Below are 9,608 nucleotides of genomic sequence, written 5' to 3' on the forward strand. Positions count from 1 at the left end.
AGAGGCACTATTTGATTTGCTGTCATGTCCAAGTGCAGGCCAGACTCGTTATCTTACCACTGTCCCCCGCAGATCAGTTACAGCAAGGGTAAAGTTGGCAACATAACTGGAATGGCAAAATTAGCCCAGTATAAAATTTGTTCTCAAGTGGCTGCTGGCATGAAGCAAGAGAACACGTCTAAACAACAGTGGACACATTCATAAAATCTAAAATTCAAAAAACCTGTTAGTGACATGAAGATTTAATCCAGTCTATAAGCATTGTCTACTTAGGCTTCATTATTCTTCTGTTAAAAGTATTTGTGGTCAGTTTGGAAAGACAACACTGTGAGAGTTTTGGGTTTTGTTTTTCTTTAAATGTACCAAAAGCTGTTTATGAACATCCCCTTTGCCAAATCAATTACTCCAGTATTGTAACTTTATTGCAGAACACTGTTTGCAAGCAATTAATTAATTAAAGTGTCCAGCTATATCTCACATCCTGATTTTTCAGCGTGCCTTGCAGTAAACAAGTAGTGTAAAAACTTTTACTTTTCTTGTTTTGGACCGTTAAGTCACAAAACATAGTACCCAGCCACAGCAATGATGGTGAGTATCCCACAATTGCATGTGGAAACAGTTAAGTTGCAAAATGAGTGATAAGTAATTAAATATACAGTCATATAATGTTGAAGTGTACTGGACTAGAGTAACTTACTTGCTGCTGTAACCACAGGAGCAGCGAAGGTCATCAAGCACTGGGAGGTGGATGAGTGGAGTCCGGCCAGAGGCGTGGCAGTTGAGGAAGAGCATCCCAATAGTTTTACAGCGGGAGCAATGACCCTTGCTTTGTTTCTGCAGGTAAGAAGGTTGTACTGCAGTCAGAAGGGACTGCTCTGATTTACTGTTGCTGGAGAAAAAAATGTAACGGGATTGAACTGTGCAAAGTTAGCGAGTAAGAGTGTAGCCCAGAACATGTGGTGTTAGATGAGACAGAAGAAGGTTGAAAGGGCAATGGAAAACTTCCACCCAGCTAAAACCCATTCAGTTATTTTCTACCTCTGTTAACATTTCCTTGCTTATGATTTAACTTTGTACCATTTCAAACACCTCTTTTAAGTTACAGGGCACAGCATTAGTTTAGGACAATGATTTCAACTGAGACCAAAGGAGGTGATGCTTTTTTGCTGTGGCTTTCAGGTAATGACCTTTTGCTCAATTACACCACAAGTTTCACTTACTCTCTTTCATCCTCTGCTTATTACGGACCACATAAAAAAGCTCTCTTTAGATTCAAAGTCTGATAAAGCATAGGCAAAAGCTGGAGGTGGGTCTGGGTGAAAGCAAGCTGCTGTGGCTTGTACTCAAATGTTTCCTTCAAGTCCTGCCCTCCCTCCCCCAGCTTCCTCTAGTCTTAGATGTACTAAAAAGCTCTTTTCAGGGATATTCTATCTTTATGTCACTTTCGATAACTTCCTAGAAGATCTAAAAAACAACTCTCAGAAATTTCAGAAATCCAACAGGCTCTAGCTTTTTGCTGGAAAAAGAATTCCCTGGCAAAGAGGCAATGACGCCTTAGTGCTATGGTGCAAATTTCCTGCAGGATTTTCATTCTACCTGGCCTTCTATTCTTTTTTTTCTGCCCTGGATTCTGGGACAGAATTATTATTTCACCTACTGGACCTTTCTGTGATGTGAGGGAGCAGCTGACAGCACAGGAAAGCACACCCCACTTCCTTTCCCCTCAGATACGAGAGCTCAGTGAAAAAACAAAATAGTGTCTTACAAACCGAAGTCCTGCTACCGGGAACGCCGTGTGCTAACATGGCACGCCTTGTCAACGAAGTCTGCGATTCCTGCTACAGAAGGGCATTAAAGCAGTGCAAACTTTTTGGGGCAACCTGGCCCAGAGCACTTTGGGTTTGAAGGCAATAAGGGCTCCAAATTTTGGAGTAAGATTTTCTGAATCAGGGCAACAAGTAGACCACGTTTGCATATACGTCTTAAGGAGGAGTTGAGCACAGGGAGGGAGGACATCAGACATGACTACAGAATGACTGCGAGCCATCTTGTAACCAGCCACGACAGCAGCGACAGAGATGCAGTCCTGTAGCACGGTGGTCTTTGCTGACTGACGTTTGTTCAGGCTGTTTCTGCGTGGTTTTCAACGCTCGCTTTTTGTGGCTGGCTGTCCTGCGTAAGCTGAGCTGATGGGGGCAGGTGGGGAAGGTGGCCAGGCGAAGCGGGAAGGAAGCGCGACGGAAATGCGTTAAAGCTCCTGCACACAGTCCAGCCGAGGGACGTCTGACCCAGATTTGGCTGAAAGCAACCCTCGGTAATGGAAGTGGGGCTTTAGAAGGCAAATCATTGCTGTTACCTGAATGGATCCTGTATAGTCTGCTACTGCTTTTTTGTGTGGTCAAACCTTATTCTAACCTCCAGATTCTCATTCCATAGCCATGGCAGGGTGATGACGAAGGCTGCAATTTATCTCTTTTTACTTAGAGCAATATGCCAATTTTTTGTATTTAGCTCAGGCTATTCCAGTAATTTGGCAGTCTCAAGGTCATTTTGTACCCCTTCATTCCTTCAGGAAGGTCTACACCCAGACAAAAGGTAAAAGCCCATACATCTTTTATTTGAGCATTTCACAAATAAATTACAAGTTTCTTTGCAACCACGTCATAAATCAAAACGTTTATTTACATCTCAGAAACGGCAAGCAATTCAGCAACTAGGGCCCAAAGGAACAATTAACTGGAAAAGTAGCTGAATTAAGTATCTTTAAAATCAAACAAAATATTTTCCTCCTTGCTTGAACTTTAAAAAAAGAAAGAAAATCATAAAAAAATATCTTGGTGGTAACTTACAGACAGAGTTTGTTATGGGGCAAATATGATTTTACAGGAGGGTTCTGTCTGAAGTGGCAGTAACACCACAGGTTGGTTGTACTGACTTCACCATCACAGTCCAGCAGACACGCTCTTAGCAGTCCCAGGCAGCGTGTGCACGCGTGGACGTGCACACAGTCTGTCTTGAGACTGCGTGCATTTTAACCCCGAGTCGTTGAATACAGTCACGTGCTGATGCAGAGGAGGAGTGTAACGTTCAAAGGGCAGATGAAACTTTCCCAAATAGCTGTCCCACTGAAAGCACAGTCATGCAGAATTCTGGCTATAAACCCTTCCCTTTCCACTACTGCTGACCTGCTGATACATAGACAACTAAAAATGCGTCAGTAAACAATTATGTGCATTTTCAAATGATATAATTATGTTAAGAGGGAACAGCTAAAGGTAGCGTAAATACAACATGAGAGCTGGGATAAGCCTGTGTGTTTTAGTGTGGGGGGTTTTTTGCCTTCTTTAAATCAGACTGATTTGGCATACATAACCCATGCTGTCCCTTAACTCATGTATTCATCCATAATTCATGGAATTAAACTACTTATTCCAAGTCCCCATGTCGTGTTAGTCTCCCTCCATCTGCATATATTTTTTATATATATATATTTATATACGTATGTGTGTATCTCTATATATCTACATATATACACACACATAGCAATTGTGCAACTAGTAACTTTCCACTGAGAGTGTACGAGTGTATCTATTTCATTTGGACAAATATAAATCAACTAGCATATCTTGATGTGAGGCAAGAGAACAGTGTAGTCAATGGGTTATGTGTTTTACATAGTAAAAGCTCTACCTGCTTTAAATGGAATAGTTATAATGATAATTACTAATTCACTTTGCATGTTAATTCTAAAGATTATAGATCACAGAGTTAACTGAAAGAAAATAATTCCTATTTTAGTTATTTATCTTGTTGTTAGCATTGGACAGCATAACTCTCAGACAACAGAGTTCCTAGGGATGCAATAAAGGGAAGATAGGATCAGAGTTTCGCCTTAGACTTGGTGTTTTCAAGCTGATGTGACTTTAATATAATACATCTTGCGGGTGTTTGATTTTGTTTTTTTTTTTACTAAATAACACATTATTAAATCCATTCAGAAAGAAACTTAGCCTTTAGACAGACAGTGATGTAAAATTATTTGTGTACAAAGTTCTGCTGTGTTTCAAGTGGCTGAGTGTATTAGTAGAAATTGAGATGAAAATTGGCAGCTTTCCGAGTATTTCAGACAGGAGGCCTTTGCAAAGGAAAGACCAATGATGAAAAAGTTATATTAATAACATGTCTTGCTTTCGGTAGGGATACAACATTTAGCTAGGGCCCTACAAACTGATTGTAAGTACGTAATTTAATAAATGAGGTTTGTACTATAGTGATCCCTAACTTTAACTTAAATGTCTATGCAAGAGACCAGGATGAATTATTTGACTAGAGGCCACAGCAATTTCAAATAAAGGTTAAACCAAATTATGCTGGGTGCCTTAGAGACGTCAAAGTGGTCAGCGAAGGAAGTGAGTCATCTGTGGGAGGCATCGAAACTGTAGGTTTCTCTCTATGCCACAAAAGACAGACTTTTGATAATATATAAGCACTCAACAATCCTGTGACAAATATTGCTGCTTTACTGTTCGCAGCAGACCTGTAAAAGCAATATGTGGGGAGCCCGAGATGAAAAATTTCATCTAAATATGATTAACTGAATCTCAAACAGTTCTAGTAATGGAGTTGCTCTTTGATTTATACCAGCATAAATGTGATGAGAACAGGGCTTAGAAAGTGTATGAGCCAGCGTTCCACTCCTACCTAATTTTCCTTGATACCCAGTAGGAAATTCAGCTCATTTCCCTTTGTTTTAATCTTCATACCTACAGTTACTGAACAAAATGTACATTAATAAATGCACATAGGCATATTGCAAAAGCACACACACGAGGTGTACAGACAGGGGTTCAATTAGCAAGTGCACCAAAAATGAGACCTTTGTCTTGCTAATAAACTCCTCTCAGTGATTGTTATACCCAGTTTGTCTTTTAACAGCAGATACTCTTTTCAAGTGAAATGACTGTTGCACAAGAAGTTTTGTGCATGTTACAAAATGAAACTCAACAAGTTCACTGCCTTTCTGACTCTAGACAGCACTGTATGTCTACGTAGGCTGAAATAACCATTGCAGTGACCAAAAGAGCTAGGTAGAAATAAGTGTTATGTTATAAAAACAGCAAGCTTGGCTGAACAAATGTTAAACATAATTAACCATAAAAAAAAAAAAAAGGACAACCAATTTTGCAACTTCTCTACTAATAAGGTATTGTTGCTCCTTTGTTTCAGGAAATGGGCATCATTTTTGGAGCCAGAGCTGGCAATCTAATTCAGATAGGCGAACTCAGATTCTAATATGGTTCCTCACTTGTATAATGCCAGAGAAAGTGCCACAATCTCTTGTTAAGTGGGCTTTGCTCTCAGTTACAGAGAGGGAGAAATATTAACATGGCAGCTTCATCTTTTCTTTGCATGCTTAGGTAGTCCAGTGATTAGCTCCGTCTGAAGCCTAGAGGCACACAGTAAAGGCTGGGAGGCTTTAATCTAGGTGCAGAAATAGGGATAATGGTGAATGAAGCTTTGATGCCTCTTGATTCAGAGTTTCAGCCATGATACTGACCTCTCTACATGTCAAAAGGTTGCAGTGTTACCCAGAAGAAAGATCTCTTGTCCCCGGGCACAAAGTGGTAGAAAGAGCCTTCCCATTGTTAGTGTAGTTCCAGGCAGAAGAGAGTTTTCTTTGTTCCTGATTTTGGATGCCCTTGGGTTGATCCACCAAATGCTGTGGGAGCCTTCGTTTAAATGAGAAAAGGGTAGCTTTATCTGGTACTTGATAGAAATGACACTAATGTCAATGGGTGTCTTTCCAGAGGTGAGTTTTGCTGGATAGAGAGAGGAAGAAAGCAAGTAGAAAGAGTATTTGTAGGGAGGATATAATTTCTTTTATTCAGGATAGAGGTTTTGTAGATCAAAGCATAGGGTGCACTTTATTTTTGAGTGCATTTGGATGCATTCAGTAAACGTACATGTTGACAATGCAGTGGCGTTACGCATTTGTTGATTTTTTTTCTTTTTGAAAAATTTGCCTGAAAACTTTTTTTTTAAAGACATGACTAGTGATGATAAAGCAGCAGCATATGATTGTTACAAGGCATGGGCAGAGAAATAGAACTAGAAGCATGCCCCTGTTAACGGCTGAGATCAGGCACTTTCCTGCTTAAATGCCTGCAGCTGCCTAACAGCCCACTGCTGAAGCCCTTGCTCAACAGAAACTCCCTCTAACCTCAAAGTACCACTTTGGTAATTGAAACACCTAGAGCGTGCTGCGAGAGGAACAAGGTCAGTGGGAGATTTTTACGTGGTCAGGACTGCAGGAATTAAGCTGGACGAGAAAAATAGGTTCCTGTCTGAAGGCAGCTTGTATCTTATCAAGAAATCTACAATGTTAGGAAAGTTCACAACAAACTAATTTTTCCTCTGTCACTGTTGTTATTACTCCTTCTGATTAAAAAAAAAAAAAAGAAAAAAGACCTTTTTCATATTTGGTGCAATACAGGAAGTCAGAGAAAAGCTATTGTACAGCAATTTTTAACCACCAACACACATTTAATATCTAGTGTAGCATTATGGGAAACTAAATGTATGTTTGGACTTCTTAATGCTTCCAAAAAGCTTTACTATTGAAACATATACGTGGTGTGGAAGATATGCTCATAATCTCACTGTAGTAAAGACAACATACAGTATGACTCATAAGTACTGTAAAAATGCTAACCAAAGAATGCAGCTGCAAAGTTCTATTGCATAAAGAAGCTTTCTTGTTTAAACTTTAAATAAGCAAGTTTATTAAAATATTCTAAGACACTTACCTTACCCTAGTTACTGGCAAGCTCTAATAAAAGCCACAGTCTGTCACTAGTATACTTTTTGTGTTAATTTTATAAAAATTTGGTGTGAGCTTTGATGGATCATTTACAATTTATTAACAAGATGAACATCTTGATACAGTTAGAAGGGTTTTTTTTAACCTTACATGCTCACAGAATAAAAAAGGATTCATATTCATATATAAATGAACACCCTTTTTTCCGTGTCTGCAAACGAGTGTGGTAAGTTTACACACACAAAGAAATGCTCTTGTGACTCTTAACTGGAAACTGTGTGTACATGTGTATGTATGTATATATATATATTTTCAAAACTATATATATGTGTGTGTGAGAATATATTTATATAATAGGGTATCCGTTTTCCTCCTTGCGCTTGCGTATGTAATGACAGCTGCATAGAGGCTGAGAGAGACCGGTGCTTCTGAGAAATACTTGGCTTTTGCTGTTCTAATCAGCGTCTCGTATGCAGACCTCTACCCACTGAACTGCGTCTGCAGAGATGATGAAAGACTGAAATTTTGTAAACTGCCTCGGCAAATAATTATCTGCGGGAACATACAGGAAGCTGACTTTAGCCCCTTTAAAATCAGGCCCAGCGCTGTAAAGCGTGACCCACGCAGTGCCGGCTGCTTCCCGCTTCCTCAGAGCTTCGCAGACCCTGCCGGCACCGCGCTGGGGAGCGAAGCGCTGCGCTCCTGCGGATCGTAAATTCCGGGGGGGGATAAGAAAGCAGTTCGGATCGGAAGCAAGCCGGGGGGACTTGCGTTTCTTGTTTGCTGAACCTGAGGTACAAGAAGTGACACCGCGGAGCCCTGGGCTGCTTTATTTGTGTCAACGCAGTGGCTGCTGTAGTGGTGCGATTGCAACAGGCTCTCTCCTCCTGGCCACGCTACAAACAGCAGATACAGTAGGTTTAGCCGTGGTAGAATAGTTACAATTCATCTGTGGCTGTATTATTCTGCTTTGTCCCTTGCATGCTCCAGATGAATATTTTATAAAAGCTAAACCTGTCGTATAACTCTTCTCTTTATATAAATATATATATATACATACACTCATACATATACAAATACTAACCCACAGACAAAATATTTTCTGAACAGTTGAATAGCAACAAGTCAACAGATAGAAAAAAATGGAGTCAATCTGTTTTCTGCTCCCTCAAGGTCCAGTTTAGATGTCGTGGTCTTTTAACATTCAGAGAAAATTCGCATAAACCTTGCGTCTTGCAAGAGGCATCCGTTAATAAGCGGAAGTTAGGGCAGAGGCTGTCAAACACCAATGTATAGTTGGACAGATTAAGTGAGGTGGCAAATTAAACTGAATCTGGAGCAACTGAGGCCTAGTAGTGAAGAACAGTAACTGTAAACTGCAATCTTCAGATCTGACGTTTTCTTTCTTCTCGTTGCCATGGCAACTCGGTAGGACAGCTTCAAATGTCAGGAGTTCTTACAGACCTAAATGATGGGAAATGGGATTGATTATTACTATGCAGATCACAGTATCTTTTAACTTTTGGGGTTTTTTTTTTCCCCTGATCAAATTACTGATTGAGTGCATGCACATTTGTCACTAATTAAATACAGATTATCCAGGTTCAGAAGCAGTTCTTTGTGAAGACAGAAATCTCAGAGAGGAAACCCCAAAATGTCACCTGGGGCATTCAAAGACCTTTGTAGTGCAATTCAGGAAGATGTAGTGCGGAGGTCTGAGCATAAATCTTGAGCCAGGACCTGATTCTCCCCATCTGACACCTTGATCATCTATGTTAGTGCAAGAGTGCAAGTAAAATGCCAGTGAGTCACTCCCTTGCGTGCACACACACTGACAAGCAAAGAGCAAACAAGCAATATCTTTCTAAAAATGACACTGTTATAGTGTCTTATAGTTTGTGAATATCCAGGGGATAAAAGAGCTGGCATATTGTATTAATGTCGCTACAGAAATAGAAATCTTATGTGGACTGTCTAACTTCTTTTTTTTTTTTAAATAAAGTGAAGGTGGCACAACCTGAATAATTTTACCTATTTTAGATAGGTACCCTGGTAATACAAAGGTAGTAAAGAAATTCAGAAAAACAGAGATCAGGAGCAAATGTAAGATTAGCTGTAGCTAATGAGTCACTTTCCTCCAGTTGCCCTTGGACTCCAGTAAACTGGAAATATTCAGCTTCATAATAAAAACACATAAGAATATTAGCAAAACACATAGCTCAGTTTGATGTGGCTCCTCTCAAACAAATACAACTTCTGACCTTACGGTGTTGGTTTTCTGGTTGTGCTGGTTTTGTCTGGGATGGAGTTAATTTTCTTCACAGCAGCTAGCGTGAGGCTGTGTTTTGGATTTGTGCTGGAAACAGTGTTGATAACACAGGGATGTTTTCGTTATTGCTGAGCAGTGCTTACACACAGTCGAGGCCTTTTCTGCTTCTCACCTCACCCCACCAGCGAGGAGCCTGGGGGGGCCCAAGAGGTTGGGAGGGGACACAGCTGGGACAGCTGACCCTGACTGGCCAAAGGGATGTTCCACACTGTAAGATGTTACGCTCAAAGCTGGGGGAAGAAGGAAGGGGGGATGTTTGGAGTGATGGCATTTGTCTTCCCAAGTAACCGTTACATGTGATGGAGCCCTGCTTTCCTGGAGATGGCTAAGCCCCCGCCTGCCGATGGGAAGTGGTGAATGAATTCCTTGTTTTGCTTTGCTTGCGTGAGCAGCTTTTGCTTTAATTATTAAACTGTCTTTATCTCAACCCATGAGTTTTCTCATTTTTTCCCATTCCTG

At 40.5% G+C, this 9,608-nt stretch overlaps 1 protein-coding gene across 1 annotated transcript in view; it reads right to left on the bottom strand.

Annotated features, from left to right (window-relative positions):
- Nucleotides 1-6,522: 6,522 nt before the first annotated feature.
- The window catches only part of LOC104625366 (cadherin-13-like), a 33,240-nt gene continuing 30,154 nt past the window's right edge, over nt 6,523-9,608 (bottom strand). The window contains exon 5 of the mRNA XM_010292975.1: nt 6,523-8,284. Coding sequence (XP_010291277.1) covers nt 8,277-8,284 — 8 coding nt within the window. The 3' untranslated portion in view covers nt 6,523-8,276. The remainder of the gene's footprint in view (nt 8,285-9,608) is intronic.

Source organism: Phaethon lepturus, unplaced genomic scaffold (genome assembly GCF_000687285.1).
Source record: "Phaethon lepturus isolate BGI_N335 unplaced genomic scaffold, ASM68728v1 scaffold7878, whole genome shotgun sequence".
In the NCBI taxonomy this organism is placed as follows: Eukaryota; Metazoa; Chordata; class Aves; order Phaethontiformes; family Phaethontidae; genus Phaethon; species Phaethon lepturus.